The sequence below is a fragment of the Cygnus olor genome, chromosome 3 (genome assembly GCF_009769625.2).
Source record: "Cygnus olor isolate bCygOlo1 chromosome 3, bCygOlo1.pri.v2, whole genome shotgun sequence".
Lineage (NCBI taxonomy): Eukaryota > Metazoa > Chordata > Aves > Anseriformes > Anatidae > Cygnus > Cygnus olor.
Window position 1 is genome coordinate 52,737,391 of NC_049171.1, and position 22,856 is coordinate 52,760,246.

A 22,856-nucleotide genomic window follows, 5' to 3' on the forward strand; every position below is an offset into this window, starting at 1 on the left:
GTTCTTCCTTTCAGAAAATCAGCTTACATCAGTAGATGGTGCCCAGCTTCTTTCTAACTTAACAACGCTGGAGCTGTCTAAGAACCAGCTCCAGGCTATGCCACCCAGGCTGCCAGGCAGGCTGCAGAAACTTGACTGCAGCAATAACCTGATTCAGAGGGTGACAGCGCAGGACTTCCAAGGACTACAAGACCTCAAACACTTGTTTCTTGACAACAATGCTGTCAGCACGTTTGAGGCAGGAGCTCTTCAGCAGTGTGCACAGCTTTCTAACCTGGCACTGGAACAGAATCTCCTGATTTCTATCCCACTGAGGTAAGTGACTCTGAGGATAGCTGCTTCACAGGTGTCATCTCTTCCCCCCTTACATTAGGAGAATGAGGGCCAAACTGAGAAAAAATCTGCATTCAGACCCGGTCATAGTAGAAGCCCATCCATACCATAAACCCACTGCCATAACTGGCACTAATAAGCACTTTTGCTAGCAGTCTCAGCATAGTACTGCAGCTGTTTTCATTACATCTGTGGCCCCCGGTGATCCTCCTCCTTTCACATCTCTCACTGCCAGTAAGACCACTTTGTTTAATCAACACATGAATAGGAGGAATCTGCTAGCAGAGTTTAACAGTGATTACAGATTAGTTACACTGCTGCTTACATTTGTCTTCTCCCATAACACAAAATAAATAGAGCATTCAGTAAAAAAGAAAGATGGCAATTTAAACGCTGATGTTTCCAGCAACCCACACTGAGTTTATTATTGTTAGAGTATTAAGATTTCAGGAGCCGAGTCCGGTCAAAAAGAATGTGTTTCTTCAGTGGATATTATCATCCCCAACTTCATTAAATTCACACATTACAAGGTATTTGGAAGGCTTATAACTGTCCTGCTTCAGGCTATAAGCAAAATTCCAGTCAAAGTAGCACAGAAGAAACATCCCTTGGGCACACTGGATTCCTTAATGCCTTGCTCACAGGTTCTCTCACATTCATCTGAGTGATGGTCCCGGCCATTATCAGTGGTGGTGTGTTAAACCAAATGGAGGCTGCTCTGATATAAAGTGGCAATTTTGTTATTTCAAAAAAACTGCGCAATAAGATGGCATAAAAATAGTAATGTAATTCCATTAACATCAGCTTCTTTAACACAACCGCACTAGTAAATTTTATTTTTATGGCTTGTGGACAGGTTTAACTGGCCCAAATAAATAATGCAGTAAAATTTCAATTTGCTTAGAACGAGGTCCTTTAGCATTTGAATCTATTTGGTTGAAGCTTTATAATCAGAAAGTGATTTAGTGGTGTATAAATATTTGATTTCAGTCTGCCTTGACAGGAATGTTTAATGCTTTCTAGTTACATTAGTATTGTCTAATCCATCTTATTTTACAACCCTTGTAGTCACAAGAATTAACAGGAAGGAGTCCTCTATTAGCCTTTAAACAGTGCAGCTTTTAGGGAGATACTGGGTCTTTTATTTTCAACTCAGCAATGAACACAAATTTCAAGGGGAGGCTATAAACATGAAGTGGGAAAAAATGACAAGAAGTAAAATTTATGTACCTAATTTAATTGTGTGTGTCCACGCATCTACCTGTTGATCACCAGTTAGTTCCAAGGACGTGCAGAAATAAAAGTATTACTCTGATAGTTATGTGAGAACTACCAGTCACTTGTGTCACAGGTTAAAGAATATAGTTAGTGTGCCACAGTTAATAGGTCTTAGTGGTTGTTTAGTGGGAATTGGGAAAAAGAAAGTTATTTAATTTTATTCTGAAAAGGAAATAATGACATGAAATTATCAGAACTTACATCCATAACATGTCCAAGTATTTCATGACTCATACAGAAGAGCCCATGCTCCAGAAAATCTTGCAGGGAGTGGTCAGAACGCAGGGAAGAGACTGATGATATTCCCTGGAGCGGCAGTGGTATGGCTGCCACGGTCAGCTGCTGAATGCACACGGCTTCTCTGCCAGTAGCAGGATCATTCATCACATGCTCCGATGTAGTTATTTCCTAAGATCAACAGAAGCTGAAGTCAAACAATAGAGCTGCAAAGCCTTTACAGGTTTAGACTGTACAGGTTTTAGACTGTAATCTGTCTGGATAAATATCTCAAATGATATCCTACTGCCTTTGACATTATTGGCTCTAGGATTTCACCCCAGACTACCTCCTTTTGTCACATTGAGCAACTATTATCATTGACTGTGGTTAGGTTTCAAAACAAGTTTATTGCAGCCACAAGCACCAGTAAGACCAGGTTCTGTGCAATGACTCAGATGTGTGAGAATTTCAACATGTGAAATCCTCATCTCACCTAGGAAATATAGCACAATACAGAACTGCCTTACTCTTGGAATATTCCCAATGAAGTTGTGAGATTAGCAGAAATATGGCAGTTGCCTTTCAGCCCAAGAGGTCAAACTCAGCTTCACAAAAACCTGCCAGTGAGGGTCACGGTGTACCCTCTAATTTTCAAAGGTATCTCAAATCATTACATTGAGATAAACGCACCTCAGCCTTTACTGGTTGTGGGACACTGCTGTTCAACTCTAAATGGTTCTTGGTGTTATTATTTATAATTTGCCTTACGGTTATATTGAGTAAATTTCCTTAAAGTCTCTAACCATGACTCTTAATCTCGTCTCCTTGCATACTACGCTAGTAAAATGATTTTAAGTTAACATCAAATTGAATTTATTAAAAACATTCCACACCAATTAAATGGCTTTTCTGTTAAACAGCTTTCACTGAGTAGAGCAGGAGAAAAACAGAAGATCGTAAATAAACTAGACTTTAAAAACTTTTGTTATTGTATGGCTGGACTAAAATTGCTGTTTAGCTCAGCTGCACAAACATGTACAGTTCAGAACTGAATTAATTTGGGAAAACAGCTCAAGTGTCCATAGATCGTATTCCAACAACTTTAGAATAGAAAAAAAAAAAAAAAAAAAAAGAATATTAACATTTCAGGACCACTACTTTTTTTTTTTTTTTCAAAAGACTACATTTTTGTTAGTGATAGCATTATTTAATATGTGCTTGGACAAGCAGAATCAATATAATGAACATAAAAGATTTGTGTTGTTTTATTTTTATTCAGACTTCCAGATACCCTTGCTAGATTGGATCTAAAGGGAAATGACATAGAGGACATTGGAGAACAAGAACTGAAAGACTTGAAACAGCTTCAGGTTTTAAATTTACGGAACAACAAGATATCTGCCTTGGATCGCAAAGTCTTGGAGTATTTACCTCGCCTCCGGCATCTCTATTTAGATGGAAACCCTTGGAATTGCACCTGTGACCTTCTCAGAACCAGAAGAGTGCTGATGGCCAAAGGAACGGATGTCAGGGGAGGGCAGTGTGCGGCACCAGCAGAAAGCCGAGGAGAAAGCTGGATGTCTTCCAAAAAGATTCTGCAGCACTGTGAAGATAATCTGTCTTCCATGGAAAAAGGCAAAGAGGACAGAAAGAAAATGAAACTCAATGAGGCTGCCAGCGTTGCAGTAAACACAGATGATGATTACTATGATTATGAACTCGATTAACCCCGCAGTTAGTCTATGGTGAATCTGAAAGCTGTCTAGAGCTGCCCACCACCAGTATCACTACTGACTACCAGCCTGCTGGGCTGCCATTAAATTTTCCTCTTTAATTCATACTATAAATGTTAATAGCTGGTGACAGAAGGGCTATAATAACGATGCCATTGTAAACTGAAAATTGTAAAAGAATTGGCCGTTTTTCAATGCCATTAGTACTCTGTAGCTTGAGGGAAATAAGAATACAATAACAATCTCTTAGAAAAGCACTCTGTAACTCTGTATGGACCTTTTTATAGTAGAGCATTCTTAGAGTTGCATAAAAACCCCATAAATAAAATCCTGCAATACTGCAAGATGCTATTACCTGTAGTCTGGCATTCAGCACATTTAAACTCAGTTCAAGATGGAGAATTACACTGACGTGGGTAATTTCTCAGGATTGTTTAGAGATCCTTGCTTTTGAAAAATGAATTTCAGTTTTCCAGAAATAGTTGCCTCTTTTATTTATTTTAGACTATTTTAAATGGCATTAGACTAAATTAACTGAGCTCCAGGCAGAGCACAGAAAGCTCATCTGGCAACTACAACAAACAGAAGAATCGGTCCTGGTTAATGAGATTTAGTACTTGTTCCAAAGTTAATTAATAGTGATGCATAAAAACACTGCGGTGAGTTTGACCCATTTCTATTATTGTAAACAGAAAAAGGGATATTCTCAGGAAATAACTTTCTACCTCTGCCAAATATTAGGGTAAGGTCCAATGAGACAAAGTTATTCCAATAGTTTATTTTGGTAACTGAATAGCTAATTGACTACTGTATAGCTCAAGTTGTTGTATGGATAATACTTTGGGGTTCACGTGGCAGCACACACTGCAAGTGCCCCCTTTCGCTGGTGGGAACCTTCCAGGCTTTTGCAACACAAAAGGGCTTCACGGTGTATGCATCAGCTCTGATGTATGTGCAAATATTATCAAGCGGTTCCCAAAGCGCTTGAAAATTAAACAAAATTGGAATACCAAGACCACTAAAACCAGTGAATTACAAACAGTAATCTAAGGGGCTTCCTGGCAGTTCATAAATCTCAGCTGATAAGTAAGGAGCAATAACACCAGCAAATTACTTTTCAAAGCAAACAGTTTCTATTATTCTTTATCTTCTGCTGGCATTCAGTAACCGAATAATCATTCACATTCATAAAGTCTGTTTTGTCAGATGTCAGAGTGCAGCTAGTTAGTTACAGCACCGAGGCAAACGCAACTGACGCTTGGGTTTCTTAGGCACCCAAACATTAAGCTGTGCAACTTAAACAAAGAGATGAAAGTTAATTTAGCTTTACAGTTTAACTTTTGAATGTGTCAGCAGCTATGCTGATGGTAGATAAAAGATACAGATGTTTATGGAATGGCACACGCACCCCTAGCAGTTTCAATGTTATTTCTGTTGGGTATTGCTCTTTGTTGGATATTGCCTGAGGTGATTTACTTTCCCAGCAAAACATTTTTATGGCATGGGATTTATCATTTTATTTTGTACTGATGGAGTGTTTCAGTAGAGCAGCACTTTAGGTGCCTGTGTCATTTTAGCCTTTCCATCTGTTTGGGAGCACAACTCGATAGCTCCAGCTCCGTGTTTTGCTTGTGAGGAACTGAGTTTGTGCCTCCAGGGCTTTTGGACTAGGGGTTGTTACAAGGCAAGGCAGGGAGGCTTCAGAAAATTCGGGGTTCACGCAGGAGATGTAATTCTCCTACGTAGAGGCTCCGTGCCGGCTGCCTGCCGTGGGCAGCTCCCCGGGGCCACCACAAGATGGCCTCCCCGTGGGGCGGGGGCGCCGCCATGATGGCTGCCGGGCGCACCTGGCCGCCGCCTCCCTCCCGCACCCGTAGGCCACGCCCCTCGCCCTTAAGCCCCGCCCACCAGCCGCGGGCCCAACCCACTGCCCGCAGACCACGCCCGTCACCCATAGGCCACGCCCCCCTCCCCTCCCCTCCCCTTCCCGCAGCGCCACGTCACTCGCTCCCCGTGGGCGGAAGTGACGCGGCCGGGCCGGGCGGCCAACGGCGTGCGGGCGCGTGTGGGGGTGAGAGGGAAAGGGGCCGGGCGGGGGCCGGGATATGGCGGCGCGGGTGGCGGCGGCCGGGCGGGGGCCTCGGGCTCATTAAGGCGATGGCGGGGCGGGCGGCGGCCCGCTCCTGAGGCGGCGGCACCCCCCCCGGCCTTCCCCTGCCCCTCCCGGCCCGGCCCGGCCCGGCCTGGCCCGGGCCGCCTCGCGCCGTTACCGTTGGGGCCGTTGGCGCGGCCGTCGGCGCCGCCGCGCGCGCCCCGATGAGCGGCGCGGGGGGCCTGGCGTGGCGCGCGCTGCACGCCCTGCTGCGCGCCCTGCTCTGCCTGCAGCGCGCCCTGCTCGCCGCGCCGCGCGCCGCCGCCGCCGTCATCGCCGCCTCCTGCGCCCTGCTCGCCCCCGCCGCGCTCGCCCTGCGGCCGGCCGGCCCCGCGCCGCGACGGGAATGCGGCGGCGGCGGCGGGGGGAGGAGGAGGGGGCCCCGCGGAGCGGCGCTGAGCCGGCAGCGCTGGCGGCCCGACGGGAGGGCGCTGCGCAAGCTGCCGGTGCACGTGGGGCTGGTGGTGACCGAGGAGGAGCCGAGCTACGCGGACATGGCCAGCCTGGTGGTGTGGTGCATGGCGGTGGGCATCTCCTACGTCAGCGTCTACGACCATAACGGTGAGTGCGGGGGGTGCCCCGGCCCCGAGCTGGCCAGAGACCTGGGCGCCGTGCCCGTTGGGGTCTGCCGGTGGAGAGCTGAGGGCTTCGTGCCCCTACAGGTTCAGTTTGAGCAAGGTACGGACATCCAGGACTGGGTGTGGGTGTCAGTAGCCACCTGTTTTCACGCATTGATTCTCCTGTGAAGAGACAGTATCGACAGGTAGTTCAACTTGGATGGGTACAGCCTGCTGGTGGGGTGAGCTGAAAGAAATGGTCCGCGTTCAGTGTAAGCACCTGTGGTACCTGAAGCTTGAGTTAGCTCTGGGTAAGCACATGCGAAAGCTCTGGTGTTGTTCGTGTCTGATCTGTGATTTCATTTGTTACTTGGTCTTAGTTGTAAGGCTGTCGCGCTCTTGTAGATACCTTGATTCCACGTCACTCAGAATCATAAAGGTTAGATATGAGTTTCTTCTCAGAAGCAATCTGAGCAAGCAGATTGCTCTGATTCTGTGCAGCAATCATGGAAAAGTCATCCTCATGCTGTTTCCTGTTGAGAAGATGAAACCAACCATATTCAAGATTTCCTTAGCTGAACTTCCTGCCCAGCTGCTGAGGGATAATCCGCAACTGAGACTAGGCAAGCTTTCAGCTCTGAAGAGCTGATAATCCAAGAGATGGACAGCCTCCTATGCTCCTGTCCTCTCTAGAGGAGAGAGCTTCACGCTGAAGGTCTCGGTGCGCTTAGTGTCAGTGGTGAGACTGTCAGACACCAATGTTCAGCTGTTGTTTTGAGCCCCTTCTGATGGCCATCTAGAGATGTCATGCAAATTAGACCAGCTCTGTATATTTATGGCAGGGTAGAGGTACTGTCTGTAACGCTTGTCTTGTAGTCATCTTTCAGGAGAAGCTCAGCTGTGCATCCTACCAGAATAGGTGGTATCTGTTGTGATCGAGGAAGCAAAAGCATCTGTGGAGGCCTTTCCCTGAGCATAGGCTTCTGTGTGTTTTGTTTTGTTTTTTAATGACTGCCACTGATAGCTCTTGTTTCATGTCTGGTCCTTCACACATAATACAAGACTCAAGTGGCTTGACTTTCACCAAACTTTCTAAGATCTTCATAAGTAACTGGGCTTAACACTAGTCACTTACCAATTTAAACTGACCTGTGTAGGGCCCTTGCAGAACTTGGTTACGTTGTGTTTCAGTGGGAGAATACTTGCTTCCTCATTTGGAAGCCAAGCTATGGTATAAAACATTTGTGTGCCTTCTCAAGGACAGAGAAGGCAGTGCCTTCTGAAAAGCCATTTATGTGTTGATGTTTTTGCTCTCAGCTTGGAAAGCGTTCAACCAGGCTATGTGGAGCAGACCCAATATTGATAGTAAACAAGAGTAGGAGTTTCCGTTGTGGCCTGAGGAGAGAGACTTGAGTGTATGGGGTCCCTATATTTTCTGCCAAACCTCCAACTATCTGCAATATTGCCTGTTGCTTCTGTACACTTAATCTCTTCAGATCTCTGCATTGTACTGTGCAAATATGTACGTGAGCTGACCTGAGGAACAGATCCAGCTGAGAATCACATTTCTTAGTGCTCTCGCTTTTCAGATTTGAATGATTGCAAAGTGAACAGCGCTGAGCAGGGAGATGACACTCGCAAATGCTTAAGCAGGCACTGTCACTGAGATCCTGTCTGGAAAGGAGACGTCAGAACTTCTATCATGTATGTTTTCACTGTGGAAAAGCTACTTCCGCTTCTCCAGAACACGTGCTCAGATCCAGGACTGACTGGTAGAGGACTGTACAGATGATGGCCAGAAATGATGAGGTTATGACCTCTGAAGAAGATTGCAGTTGAAGTAACCTTGCAGAACAATTGTCTCTGTCAGCAGTTCAGAAACAAATTATTTTGTATAGAGTTTGTTTGCTGTTCCCATATATTAGTTCCTAGCATGCAACTTAAGCATGGGTGTAAGTTTTGTTAATATCCTTAAAATTTGAAAATGCAGGTGTGATCTCATGACTTTCAGCTCAGGAAATAATATTTTTCCGTAGCTAATTCAATTAGTCCCTTCGATATGCTGGTTTAATTAGCACCTTGAGTTCCAATTTGTTGGTACATAATTGATGAAGGCAAGCCTTAATCCACAGCAATGAAGTGGTTTTAAATCATTAGCTTTTGCCAAACTCTCAGACTTGATGAGACTAGCCTGCTATTACACATCGATGTTCTTCACAGGCTTTCGCTGCATTTTGTGGGATAGCAGCCGTATCTGTGCTTTGCACAGCAAAAGGAATTTGAGCCTTTTAAAACGGTGTCAGAGTGAGCTCTGAGCAAGTAGTCATTCACGTGGCTCGAGTGTACTCGGGCTGTTGGTGATAGCGGGTATTAGCCTTTCTCTCCGTGCTAAGCCCCTTACGGTGCCTGGATTGAGCATCGAGCGCTTCCAGATGGGCTTATGGCTAAGTAGGGCGTTGTAGTGCCTCGCAGCCTTGTTGCTAAATCCAGTTCTGAATGGTAGGCGACGGACGGATGGAGCCCTCAGCAGTAACGCTAGTAAGTGAAACTGGAAAAAGTCACGTACCGTGTGCTCCCCTCAGTAGCAGAGGCTGAACCTTGGTTATGCTTTGCTCATTTTCATCTTCTCAGGTGGTGGGACTTAGCTGTGGTGTGCTGAGCTGCTGCAGTGAGGGGCTGTGCTCGTACAGCTGTACCAGCCCTTGACCACCCAGGAAAGGAGTGTTGTCACCACTGATACTGGCCACGAAGACGATATGATGACCAGGGCTCTGCTTCTTAATTAGGTGGAGTGGAGTGTGCTTTGTTTCTTCCTTCACTGCATCCTTGTAGTAGTGAGATTTTTCTCGTTGAAGCAGGAAACTTTGTTTACAGGAGCGCTCTTCCATGGCTGTGTCCTCTGGAAGGAACTGTTTTGTCAGCTTCCTGTAGAAGGCTTAAATTAAAAATGTGACCTTAATTGGATCGCCTATGGGAAAAAGGGGGAAGTGTGGCATTCTTCCGAGAAGAAGAAATAGCAGATAAGCTGGTTGTGTGTTTATAGTAGTGACTTTCTGTATTTTTGACAAACTGACTAAAAAGAAGATTGTTTTCATGTTCATAGTTCTTCAAACGAAGTAACTGCATCCCAGCTGACCCCGCTGTGTTGCAGCAGCTGCACTAGTAACTCTAAGGGCAGCTTGGCTGCGGTTAGCTGAGTCTCAAGGACAATGGCAAGAGAACCCAGTATGGTACAGAGACACCGAATAATACTTGGGGAACCTTACTGGGTACCTGGCTGTCTTCTCTGAATCTGCGAAAATCAGTATTCCAGAAGACTGGAGTACGAGTCCTTGCATAATGCAAGAGAACAGTAATACAAATAGCTGTCTTGTGCTGTAATAAATGTGGTGTGATATATCTTATGGTGTGCAAACCAGACGCTTTTCCCAAGCAGGGCCTAAGATGGCATTCTTCTGTTGTCTCTGGTGTTTAGAGGCCTTTTGCTTTCTCCCAGTTTTCAAAATGCTTCCTGACTATGCAACAAAACAAAGCACTAACAAGGCTCATGCTACAGTGTGTGCCTTGGTTATCAAATTCAGATTGGCTAAGTCTTGATTTAAATAGGTTTTTGATCAAGGATTTATTTTTGTGGACTTCTGCATTCCCAGTCCTATTACTTGGTAGAAATCCATCTATGCTAGTCAAGATCTTATCGCGGGGGAAATAATGCAGTGCTCCTGCAGTCAGAAGGCTGTGGCTGCAGTTATGTAGCAGCAGCTGAGCTAACCTGCTGGGTAGCCTTTGACTTACATTGACTTACATACCTTCTCCTGTTAAAGTTATTTGCTAGTCATGAGATGTTCCTTGAGTGTTATTTCTGTTATCAGAAGCTTTCCTGAAATAGTCTGGGACAAGTCTAGAGCATTTTCAGGGGGCATGCAGAGTCGTGGCATTTCAATACTTAGAGCTCCTGAAGAGATGCTTCTGCCTGAAGTCTTGTTAAAGCCTGTAGTACTACTTACTGTGTTGAGAACTTGAGTTTCTTTATACTGGATTTAGCTCTCCAGTGAGCTTTTACTTCTGACCAATTTTCTTTTAGAAATTCTTTGAAAGAATAAAGTACAGTAGGAAACCAACTAATTTTTTATTAGCTGCAATGTAGACTTCTAGGCTCCTCCAGACTCTTTGGTAGTTGAGTAGATGTGATCAACGCATAAAACTATTCGTGTACTCAGTGTGCTCACCTAGATGGGGGAGACAAGTGCGTCGTGGCTTTGTGTCACTGGAACACTTGTGAGATACCAGCGTTGTGTAGTTCCTGCTGTGGGTCCTCTAACCATGTGAAACTTCACATTGAGCAACTGTTTCGGTGTTCAGTTGGCGGGTTCTTCAGACAACATATGTAATACGGTCTAATGCTAATCTGTACAAGGTGATCTTCTTATAGGCCTGTGTAGTATGGAAGCAGTAATCTTCTGGCTGCCGGTGAGCTCTTGTTGTCCAGGCACAGCACGTCCCTTCAGGAAGAAATCTGGGAGGAGTGGTTGCCTAGTGCTGCTCTGAATTCTTCCTGCTTGGTTAGCTATGGCTTCAGTGGCTTCAATATAGATGAAACTAAAGTGACTTCAGCTAGTTTCAAACGTGGCTTCTGTTTTTTTCTGGATTCTTGGAATAGAAGAGCCGAAGGCGTTTCCTAGCTCTTAGTGTCCTGTGAGGTCTAATGACACAAACCCCGCTTTCTTCCAATAACTGCAGCCAGCATGATCCAACATGGGGATGTAGGCAGAAGCTGTTCATGGGTTATAACAGCTTCTTGCATTTGAATTGGGTTGAGATCTGATGTTTCTCAAGCTGTTAACAGTTCAGTGCTTCAAACAGGCTTGTTACTGGATGACTGTTGGCACTGGAAGAGAGTTGAGAAAAAGCAAGCGACTGAAACGCCATGGAGATGTGTTCTTCCTTACGCTGAGCTTTAGTAAGGTTCTCTTGCAGGGAAGAGACTCTTCTTCTCCTGTGTCTTACCAGACTGTGCTGCTTTAAATAGCAGGGCAACTGAGAGTGGTGAACCCCATGGGGCTACCGAGCCATGAGCAGGTGGTGGCTGTGGTTGTCCAGCTGGGCGAGTGGCTGATGCCACCTGGTGCTCCTTTGGTCCCGGGGGTTCCCCCGGTTCTGTGCCCTGCTTCTGCTGCACCTGCACACCTTGATGATCTGTGTTCGTCGGTCTCTAACTGACGGTCTCTATGCTGCAGCACCACAGCTGATGGCGAATGGCAGGGCTTGTGACTACTCTAGAACAGAGCCCAAGGGGTGTCACAGAAAAGACCTGTGTAATGGCAGGGCTACGGCAGAAAGCCCAAGTGCTTCTGGTTTGCCTCAGCTGTAGTGTGGCTGGGAACTAATGATCAGTAGTGGGCTTGCAGCTTGTGCTGTAGAAAGAAGAACCGTACCTAGAAATAGCTAACGCATTCTCGGTATTTGTTTTAAAAGCATAAAATAAGGAAAAAAAAATGAAGTTTTATATTCTTTTGCTTTGGGAGCGGTAGTGCTTAAATATACATAATTCTTAAAACACTTAACTTGCTGGAATATACACACTCCTCTAGCACGCTTTTCAGAAACAAGAATTATTTCTAATTAGGAATAGTGAAAATCTAATGTTTTGTTCTATATCCGAAACCCTGGTAGTGCTGAAATCTTCCCTGCGTAACAGCAAACAGTTATAGTATTAGTAAAAATTATTAGATCTCTCATCAAACTAACTTTCCTATTAAAATTATATTATGGACTCACTTTCAGCTTGTATGGAAGACTGAACAAAATTGGGAGGTAGTATTAAATGAAGGCGTACTTGACTGCCTTGGGACACTTGAGTTGTGTTACTGAATTGCTACACTCACGCTTTTTCGCTATGTTTATCATGCATAAGTTAGCAACAGCGTCTTCAGAACTAGCTTGAATATACTTTCAAATTAAGTTTAAAAAAATTCACCTTGTAGACAAATTGAATTTTGGAGATATGGTAAGGGAAGGGAGTGCGTATCTGAACTACTACCACATAAATAATTTTCAAGTCAAATGTGAGTTTGGTCCATGTGTGCTGCTGCCTACATCTTCGCTATCCTGTGCAGTCGTAAGAAACAGTCGCTTGTGTGTTGAGTGAGAAAACAGTGACAGAGTAAAGTTCCCAGATGCTGTTGGTTTTAAATGAAATCCTTTAAATTAAATCCCTCTGATGTGCTTTGGGGTCATCTCTGCAGGCAAACTGCAGCTGTGTTGAGGTTGGTGGATCAGTTGGCACTTGATGCGGAGGTCTTTCTCAAAAGGTATGCTACAAATGCACAATACAGCTACAACAGGCTACAGCTTACCTGCTATTCCAAGAACAAAATAGGATCCAGATTTGATCAACTAAAGAGATGGATGAGCTAAATGAGAGTAGAAGTGAAATGCTGGTAACTATCAGCTAGAGCTCATTGATGCATGTGGCATGTCTTCAGCATGTACTGTGTGCAGGACTTCTTTGTTTCGGAGCTCAGTAGGCACCTTAGTCTGTTCTCCTGTCTGTTCTCCTCAGTGTCTTCATTTATTTCAGAGCTGAAGAGTGAATCCTTAAATCTGGCCCACCAGTCTGTGACTGGAATAGCAGTACCTTCTCATGAGAAAAGAATTGGTGATGTTAATGTTGGGTGGGGAAGGAAACAGCAGCTGTTTCCCAGATCAGGAGCTTTCCCTGATTTTCCCAACTCTTTTTGTGAATATTGAAGGTTACATTTTAGTCTTGGAGCAGCTGGAAACCAAGTGACTTATGGGTGTGAGGCGCACACAGCTTTGTACAGATTCTTCCTGAAGATGGCCCTGAATTAGCAGTGCTGTAGCTGTGCTACTGCTGACCTGAAGAGTAAGGAAGATGTTCAGTGCTAATGCACAAAGCAGGCTCATCCAAGTAGTCCTATCAAGCAGTATTGCATAAAGCAATCTCAGCATCTAATATATATGAAAATACACTAGTAAGCAGGAGCACAAAGTATAACAATCGTGATGAATTCAACATCAGTGAAAGTGTTGCCTGACGCATGTGTCTGTCAAGATTGCTGTCTTATTGAGATCTGCTCATCTGTCAGGATGTGAAATCAGTTACAGGCATCCCTAAGATGTGTAACGAAGTAAGTTATATTTTTTGCAGGAATTGGCCAGGGTGTGAAGAAAAACACGTGCATTAACCACCTGTTAGAACCTGTAATGAAGTCTATATAAACCCACGAGCTCACTAGTATATTAAACGTGTTGTATGTCTTCATGTTGCAAGCTAACTCCTCATGTATCATGGTCTTAACCCAAAGCTTCTTTGCTGTTTGGCCCACTACCGATGTGGAAACTGCTGGTGGAACAGTTTCTAATCCCAGAATCAGGTTGAGGTGATTAAATCATAAGCATGACCGGGAAGTTGGGTACAAATTACGTGTTTCTTGAGTGGTAAGCTGATTGTCTGCATGCTTTTAGACTGGTCAGCAGAAGTCCTTGACATAGGATCCCCGAATGAAACTTAAGCTCTTAGTAGCAACCCCGAACGTCAAGTGATGAAAGCATTCAGTTCCTAAGTAAATATGCTTAGCCACACTCTTGCATTGTAAATATTTAAGCTTTAACACTTAACTGTGGCTTGTAGTTAGAAGTAGTTGCGTGGCATCACTGTTCTGGAGTAAATTTTAGCTTTTAATAGAAATCCAAGTATACTTGCCTAACCAAGTTTTTGTAGTTTCTTGTGTTCAAAATGCATCTACAGTAAGTGTACGAGTATTAAGAAGGCCTTGGGGACTGCATTGCTCCTCGCAATATGTAGCTTGTGAAATTCTCATATTAGGAAATCTGTGGCTTTGGCAATGTCACCTGACACACTGATTTAGTCTTCTGGCTCACTTTGTGGTGACTTGCTTTGATAGCCCGTGGCCTTAATGATGTGGCAGTAAGCGGTAGCTGATGTCGATAGGAAATCCCTGGCAGTGTGGGGCGGTGGAAAAAAAAATTGGTGTTATGGTGACTCGATCTTCCTGTGGTGGTAGGGTATTGCTGTCAAACTGGTGCTCAGCATACCAAGGACAGTGAAGTGATTCTTAAACTATCTGTTATGCAATTGCAGCTTGCTGCTTAAACCAGACTGAGTAAAAGAGGAACAAAAGCACATGAGAGTTGTCTCCCTGCATATGCTCTTGCAAGGTCACTGAAATTGGTCACGTGCAGTAGCATTTGCTTTGGATTCTTAACCGTACTTGTGAAATCCAGTTAGAAACCAGCACTGACTGCCCGATTCTTTTTTCTTCCTTCACAGTATCAGATTTGTTTTTGTAGTACTTTACAGAAGGTGGCTGACATGCAACCTTTTTTTTTAAAGGTATTTTCAAGAGGAATAATTCAAGACTGATGGATGAAATTTTAAAACAGCAGCAGGAACTCTTAGGACTAGATTGTTCCAAATACACCATGGAATTTGCAAATCAAGAGAAAGCTGATCAAGGTAAGGTGGATTGTGGCTGGGCAGGGAATTGGTATGACTTTAAATAGCTGTATATAAATCATAACTGCTATTACTTAAGTACGTTTCTCTGTACTATGACCTCGTCTTTCATAACCTACTGATTATCAGAACATGTACAGCCTTCCTGAGCTAGTATTAAACTTTCATTGTGATTGCTTGTTCGTAACTAATAGTGAGGTGTTGTTCTTCCCTGCTCCTAGCAATCATTACTGCCTAGGTGGATCTTCCCTTTAGCCTGGCTATTGTGCCACACGCTTTAATGTATCAGTGTAGCTCAACTTCTCATGGTTAGAGTGAGAAATTCTCTTGCTGGGAGTTGAAAAAAGCACTAGAGCTAGTGTAAGGGAATTGATGTTAGGCTACAGTGCGTGTACTTTCACCTTGCCAAACTTATGCTCATACATCAAAGTTGGGAGGAAGGAAGGGAAGAGCAGTATCATCGGTTGTCATATTAACGGGTAACCAGGAAGGGAAAGGGCTTAAAAAATAATCTCTTGATAGTAGTTTTTGCAGGAAGTAGAAAACAGGAATATATTTCAAGGTGAATGCTCCTTATTGAATACTATCTGTTGTAAGTATTCACTTTAATAAGGTATGCTGATAGGCATACACACTAGAGGTCCATGTAAAATGTATTAAATTACTTTTAAATTAGGACTGTGCCTCAGAGGGATAGGCTGATATTTACAGCTTTTCTAACTACAATTCATCATATTTAAGCAGAGCGTAAGTTTTAATAACAGATTTAAGACAATCATATTACATAGTTTTCTTTTTTCTTTAAGTCTTTCTACTACACCTTGCCAGCTATAGTACATTAAACTGCATTTAAGGTGCTACTGGCAGAGTTTTGCTTCCCCTACAAGAGCTTACAGGGCAATGTGAAGTCCAAAGTTGTAGTATTAAGTCACCTTTGTAAGCACCTTAGGCTAAGATGCTGGCATTTACATGGAAACATCTGTGTTTAGTGTTCTTTTTATTCCTGTGAAGACTGAAATAACCAGAAGAGAGTAGAGTAGACCTGCTGTTAATGTCTTAAACTCTAGCATGCTTAGCTGCACTTATCTCAGTTGGGATATTCATGTCCAGTTCAAATGAACTAGTGAAAGACTTCTCAGACTTCCTGACTGAAAGGGTACATTTAAATCTCGGGAATTTTTTTGTACTGGAAGTCAGGAAAAGCAGAGGTGTCTTCTGTTCTCTTTAGAATCTTTCATTCCTACACAGAAGGCTCCATGGCCAGACCAGATGCTTCCTACTTCAAACAAACTGGCTTCTGTCCAGTTTGTAATAGGAAACAATTTTTCATTTCTTGCCAAAAGTAAAGCTAAGCGTCTTTTATCAGTACTGATGTGATGTTAAAGACTATTTCTCTGTATGACAAATCAAATGTTTTCAAGAAAATTATTTTATTGTGGTGACCGTTGATAGAGCTTTTTTGAGTGTTCTTAGGACTGCATTCTGTCTTTTGTAGTCAGATTCTGCAGTTTTAAGAAATGCTGGTTTTTAAGTATCTGGTTAATAACTGTGATATGTTTTGTATCAGTCTAATGTGTGTACAGATACAAACAGTAACAGCGCTAGTATTTAACCCAGTTACCTCAAGCTGGGTTTAGTACACTGGAGAATTGTAGTCCTCAGCTTCCTTTAAGTCTGCCTCCTAGGTACTGTATCAGAACGCACTGTGGTGAAAGTTGTGTTGTGTGAGAGGACTCCTGCTTCACAATAGTGTAGAGGTGGATAAGGTTGTTGTGAAATATCCTCTTAAATTAGTCATAATTACAGACCAATGGATAAATTCTGGTAGTATTACTTAGCTTCTCTGTAGTAATCTTAGATCAATATTGCAACTCTTGCATCAAGTATGGAGTGCTATGGAACTCCTCTTATCATATACAGGGAGGGCCTTGAAGTAATCATACTGTCACATGAATGTTCAAAGTAGCTGTTAAAACACCTTCCTCATATAGGAGAAGAATTAGATTTGCTTTTTCTTCACTGAACTGCAAGTCTTCCTGCATTGCTTGCCACCCTCAAGTCAGTAGCTATGCAGCCTGTTCTTACTGCTTTGCCTGACAACATGATAAAAACCAATGTAAATTCCTTGGAACAGCCTCTGCGTTTCAAGACCAACTTTAATTAAACTGCATCTCACAAGACTCCTCAAAATAGTTGCTTCAAGCTTGCTTTTTAGTAATACAGCAAATCTAGGTGTTTCTTACCCATTTCTGTAATAGTTGGATGATGTATGCTTCTGACTAGTTGTACAATGTATGAAGTAAACCAAGTTACTTTCAGTCGTATATCCTGTGAATATTTAAAGCACATTCAAAGCAACCATATTTCTGTTGCTTTTAAACTGTGTTTTGTACTTTCAGTTTTAAATTGCCAATCTACATTGAAGGTGCTGTCTCCAGAAGATGGAAAAGCAGACATAATAAAAGCTGCTCAGAACTTTTGTCAGTTGGTAGCACAGCAGCAAAGAACATATACAGACCTGGACGTGAATGAGTTAAACAACTTGTTAAGTAGTAAGTATGACATGGTCTGTGGGGAGGAGGGGATGTTAATGTGTGTTCTTACCATGGTAAGCATTGCTTTCTGACTTATGCTAAACATTTCTTGATGTTTTGTTGCTGCTTTCTGTTTAAATAAAGAGCCTGAAAGGAAACCCTAAGCTAAATTGGGAGTCTGATCTTTACAGAACATCCCACAGAGCTTGCAAATTCTGTAATGAACTTTCTGAAAAAAGTACTGCTGAGATAGTTGAAACTAGATTTATACCTAAGGTTACTTTCTTGGAACATAGCAAGCTGCATGCCTGTGTGAGTCTCTTTCTAAATTTAGTTAGAGGAATTAAAGCTGTTATAGCTGCCAAACTAGTGCCCTGGGTGCAAATGGTAGTGCACTTGCTCATCTTTTGCTTCTGTGTAACTCAAATTAGTTATTTCCATTACTAATCCACGCAGATTACTGACTCTGCACTGAGGTGCGTGGCTGCATGCAATAGTTGTGGAAAGGGCAGGGCTGCCCTCATCTCGCGTGAAGGAGGAGCGGTTTAGATAAAGCCTTCAAATTCCTAGTCACGCTACAGAGCTGGAATACTTCATCTTCTTTCCTAGAAGATCCATGCATGTTAATTGTGACTGACTAGCCTGGCAGGGTTTGAGTTTCAGTTAGCACACTTGAACTTGGATGTCTGCAGGCACGCTGTTACAGTGTGGCTTCCATTAACTGAAGTCTGAGATTTTTTTTGTTGTTCTCAAATAATTGGTCAGCCGGATTGGTGGGCAGATTGACTGCAGTGGGAGTTGAGATGCTTTTAATCTTAATGTCAAACTAAATTCTATCCCTTCAGCATACTGCATGATACTTCCTCACTGTAATAGTGTTTAAACAGGTGTTTAATATGACACCTCAGGGAGTAGTGTAGATGTCTTAGATGCCTATTATACCCCAAAGGTGACTTAAGGAAGGGAATAATTGCTTCCCTAAAACAGTTGCTCATTGTGAAGAACTGGTGCCAGTGATGCCCATGTATGTGTTTTGGCCGATGCTGCTGAACTGAAGCTTCTCAAACACTTGTTTCTGATCTTCTATTCTTGTACTTCAAGTGTCTGCATGTCTTAAAAGCACTAGGTCTAGTCTGCATAGCCTTAAAAATCAAGCAGATCTGTTGTTCAAGTAATGCATGATAGCTGAACACAGGAAAAGAAATCTTGATTTTTAGTCTGTCAAAACTGTAAACTTCTCAAAATAGGCAGCTTAACCTGTGGCTTGTAACTAAGGATAGTATCTATAGTCCTGCTTATTAATTTGCTTGGTTTTAATGTTTAGGACAGTTGGAAGAACTATTCTTCGATGACCAAGTTAGCTGATGAAACTGTTTGTTTTAGTTGTAGTCAGGCTTAGCTCCTGTGCATCCTTAATCCCAAGGTATGGGATGCGAAGGTCTGAGTTGCTGATCGCAGTTGAGAGGGAATTCTGAAAAGCAGTGTTTGAGTAGCTATGTTCTTAGGGGTCATGGTGACTTCTGTAAATCTTTGGGTTTTTTTCAGATCTTAAACTATATTACCAGGTATTTAAATTATAATTTCTCATGTTTAGGATGCTGTTATTGAAGTCTAGTTCTTAAATGGTGTGGTTCTGGGTTGTCACGTGGAAATTTGGGGTTCTTTATCCATTCTTACTCCAATTCTTACAGCCTGGGTTTTCTCCACTGTAAGTCTACTTTGCTCTGAGCAATGTCTCAGCTAAGCAGCTTTTTATCAGAAAAGCAGGTGCCACTGCATTATAGCATTGTCTGCTTGCTGTCTACCTTCCCAGTAAGGAATATGATTACAAAGTTGTTCAAGTTGCCCTAGAAAATCTATGTGGAGAAGGGTGGCGCTATCAACTTTACAAATTCTTTCACATTTTCCTTACGGAACTCCTGATCTAGAAGGGATGTTGCCAGATTCCTGTCCCTTGGTTGTCCAAGTCTTTTGGCTTTTTGTTCAGATTCTGCTCTCAAATCCTTCTGTCTTTTGTGTGCTAAACTTGAACAGCACTTTAACCTTAGCAGCTCTGAGGATGTTGCCACATGCAAGTATCTGTAGTGTTGATATTTGCAGGCAGGGAAACGGATGCAGGGTGGAAAGCACAGTACTGTGTTTTAATAGGCTGTTCTGACAGTAATACTACAGCGTCCATTCTCATTTTCCTTCTTCAGATAGGAACCAGAAGGAAATATTAGAATTAACTGGGCTCTCTGAAGGCCTTTTCCTGTTCGAAAAGGCATTGTAGTGTTGAAGATCCTGCTGCTGAACTGGCCGGCTGAGGAGTACTCAGCTTCTGAGTCAGCTGATGAGTAAAGCTGTCTGCTTCCACCAGAATCCCCACTTCAAGTATTCACTGCTTCCCTGCCGAGCTGTTTCAGGCTAACATACTAGCTTCCCAACAAATCAGCAGCTTCTGCTTTATACTTCTCTCTTTGAAATAAGCTCTGAGTGGTGGCACAAGGCATTCTTGTATCTAAATACTTCATTAGAAACGCACACACTTGGGAAAATAGCTTATTTACCTCTGGCAGAAAGTTCACTATTGCAGTGATTCAGTGACAAGGGAGGATGCAAACTTTTTTGAAATCTCCAGCTTCAGTTTCAAAACCGGGGGGGGAAATCAGATGGGACCTTAATTCCCTGTTTTGTTCTTCCAGTGTTAAGTTCCTCTGAGTAAATTTAGGCTTGTATAAGGTTCTTGATTGCTTTAAAAGAAGTGAGAAAATTGGCAGATAACATCTGAAGTTCAGAGTGGGAAGACAGCATTAAGCTTTTCATCTGCTGAAGGCAGAAATTATGCAATCGAAGCAATTTGCAGTTAATTTGTGAAATAAATGGATAATGGGAGGGATAACAAGAAATACCATGCAATAATTGTGATTAGTTGCAGCATTGTAGCAAAGTAGAGTTACAAATGCTGGAACGCTTTTTTAGGTGAGCTGGGTAGGTGCATGAAGATCAACTTACTTTTTTGGTTCCCCCTTGGTATTAAACTGTTTTCCACACGTTGCCTTAAGCAACTTGCTAGAATTAGTAGAGAAAGCTGGACTAAGGCTGTTCTAAGCTTATTGCCTGTTGGTCAGAGTTGGTCTGGAGTAGCTTAGGCATGGCAGAAGTGTATGGAACATGGATAATGTCATTTGGCCACTGTTTGCCTTCAACCTCAGAAGATCAGTAGGAAGCTCTTACGTTAAGCAAGACAGCAAGCTACTAAAGATTTAATTGTCTTCACTTATCTTGGGGAGACTTCACTGTGTATCAAACCACAGTATTTGGTCTTAACTTTTGGGGGGAATGAAATGTAGCTTTTTGGTTTTTAAACACCTGTTTGTATGCACAGTTCCAGAGCCTGGGTAGAGATAACGAGGTCATCGCAGTTGGGATTAGAGTAGTTGAGCAATAGTGACTGGGGTCTTAAGGTATGAGTAGTAAGAACGTGGGCACCTAGTGAACTCCTTCAGCCCCATCTAGTCCTGCCCTGGGGTGGATCATGCTGTCTGCTTACTAACAGGAAGAACAAGGTAACGTGTTTTTTTTGCTTGCTCATCTAACCAGAAAGATGTCACCTGAAACTTTGTTGTAAAAGTTTTTTTTTAAATTGCATGTCTAGCTAAATACTGAGAAATCTAAGGCTGTGGGTCTGACAGGATATTTATTACAAGATGTTCTCTTGACAGTCTGATATCAATGTCTTTTTTCAATGGAATCTCTGAGGTTTTTTTGTTAGTGGTCCTTTTACTGTACTTGACAGCAAATCCACATTAAGACTAGTAAGTATGGGTCAGGGTGCAGTATGTTTTGTGCTACTAAACTCAAGTTTGAGACAAAACTAGAACAGGTTGGTTTTAACAGCAGTATTACAGTTTGCTGTTGTTCAAAACAATCCAACTGTTCATATCGCTGCCTTACCATGTCTTAAACTTCCTGACATACTGCAGGCCCAGATGGACTTTTTGACTGGCTAAGCTTTTGCCCAGTTAGTTCTGTTCAGGTTGTGCAAGAACAGTCTGTTCTCTTGATCTCTTAATTATTGACTCCTCAGGAGCCTTATTTTATTAAAAAAAAAAAAAAAAATAACAATGCATTCAATTAAAAAGCAGATGCTTTAGGACTTAAATAAAAATCTGGTGAATTTGACAAAGCCTAATTTAATTTGTTCTTACAGGTACAAATGGATTTCCAGATCCTGATTTAGTCTTGAAGTTTGGTCCTGTGGACAGCACATTAGGGTTCCTTCCATGGCACATCAGACTGACAGAGATCATGTGAGTTGCTTATAATTCTTGTGGGAACAGGTTGAAATATCTCACTAAAGTCTTTAATACATGACCTACCTTACAGAAATAGCTGTAAGAGGAAATATGTCTGAACAAAGTTGTCCAGAGTTTGATATGGGGATTTAAGAACTGTTAAATGAGAACCTGTCATACTTCCAGGCTTTGTTGCTAGATCAGTCATCATTAGGCAATAGCAAACTTTACTTCTCAGGTTTAATGAACAACTTCTGCCACCTTCTAGTCTGAACAACTCGGTTCATGTTCTGTTGGGGTTCCTTACATGGATTTTTGAGTCCTATGCAGGTTTCTATTTCCTTTATAATCTCCCTGATTGGATAATGCAAGAATATAAGATAATGCCTCTGGATTGCTTTGCATCTTTGGCAATAACTAAACTGACTGTAGGTGCTGTATGTCTCATACGTGCTCTCAGAGAGCACTTACAGGACACTTAAAAACATGTGGAAAGACCTTTGCTTCTCCAGCTCTTGCACAAATTGGAAGTGCTGCATGTACCTTAATGGATAGGCTTTTTTAATTCAGAGGGTGACACAATACTGGCAGCGAATTAGGGAACTGTGTGGCAATTACAGTATTGAGAATAACTTTTTCAGGTTACTAAGACAAAAGTTTGCTTTCAGTAGTGGTATTCCTGACTGGCCGTGTGAATCATGTTTATAAAAGCTTATTTTAACTTTTCCTAACTTGCTTTCTCAGTTCTTTGCCTTCCCACCAGAACATCAGCTATGAAGACTTTTTCTCTGCCCTCCATCGCTATGCAGCCTGTGAGCAACGCTGGGGAAAGTGACTTTTGGCTGAGCACACTGAGTCATGCTTTCCACAGAAAGGGATTGATGTCTGTTTACAAGCACCTGTGACCCATAAGTCTGGTTCATAGTCCTTTCTTAATTTATCAACAAATTCAATAAAGTGTCTTACCTTTCTAAAGAGTCTGTGTGAATGCGTGAGAATATATGGGGAAGGGGAGATTCACAGGTTTGCTTGATGAAAATGACAGTTACTGCAAGCAAAGCTGTTCAAAGTTGAATTAACATCACTTTGATGTCGTAGTGACCAAAAGAGCATGCAAGAATTTGGTTGTGTCAAACTCAGAGGACAATGTAAACAAGAATTCTGTCTCTGGACATCCTTAAATCTGAGGAAGAACTCTCATGTGCATCAGCTTTATATTTTTTTAATTATTCATGGTCAGGATTTCAGAACTTAATCACTTGGTTTACTATGTATT

At 42.6% G+C, this 22,856-nt stretch overlaps 1 protein-coding gene across 2 annotated transcripts; it reads left to right on the top strand.

Annotated features, from left to right (window-relative positions):
- The first annotated feature begins 5,864 nt into the window (after window positions 1-5,864).
- Window positions 5,865-22,551, top strand: NUS1 (NUS1 dehydrodolichyl diphosphate synthase subunit). Of its 2 annotated transcripts, XM_040552049.1 has the most exons (5): window positions 5,865-6,276; window positions 14,647-14,769; window positions 17,169-17,321; window positions 21,496-21,595; window positions 22,325-22,551. In XM_040552049.1, exons 1-5 carry the CDS (start codon window positions 5,880-5,882, stop codon window positions 22,413-22,415), a joined length of 864 nt encoding a protein of 287 aa, XP_040407983.1. In that variant the 5' UTR covers window positions 5,865-5,879; the 3' UTR covers window positions 22,416-22,551. The 2 variants fall into 2 exon arrangements, with proteins under 2 accessions (XP_040407983.1, XP_040407984.1); XM_040552050.1 differs by lacking the exon at window positions 17,169-17,321.
- The last annotated feature ends 305 nt before the right edge of the window (window positions 22,552-22,856 follow it).

Bases quoted from the DNA above. Each gene is read 5' to 3' on its own strand.
- NUS1 (XM_040552049.1), top strand. From the start codon at position 5,880: ATGAGCGGCGCGGGGGGCCTGGCGTGGCGCGCGCTGCACGCCCTGCTG. The intron at 14,770-17,168 runs GTAAGGTGGATT...TTGTACTTTCAG, and splicing joins TCAAGAGAAAGCTGATCAAG to TTTTAAATTGCCAATCTACA. The intron at 17,322-21,495 runs GTAAGTATGACA...TTGTTCTTACAG, and splicing joins GTTAAACAACTTGTTAAGTA to GTACAAATGGATTTCCAGAT.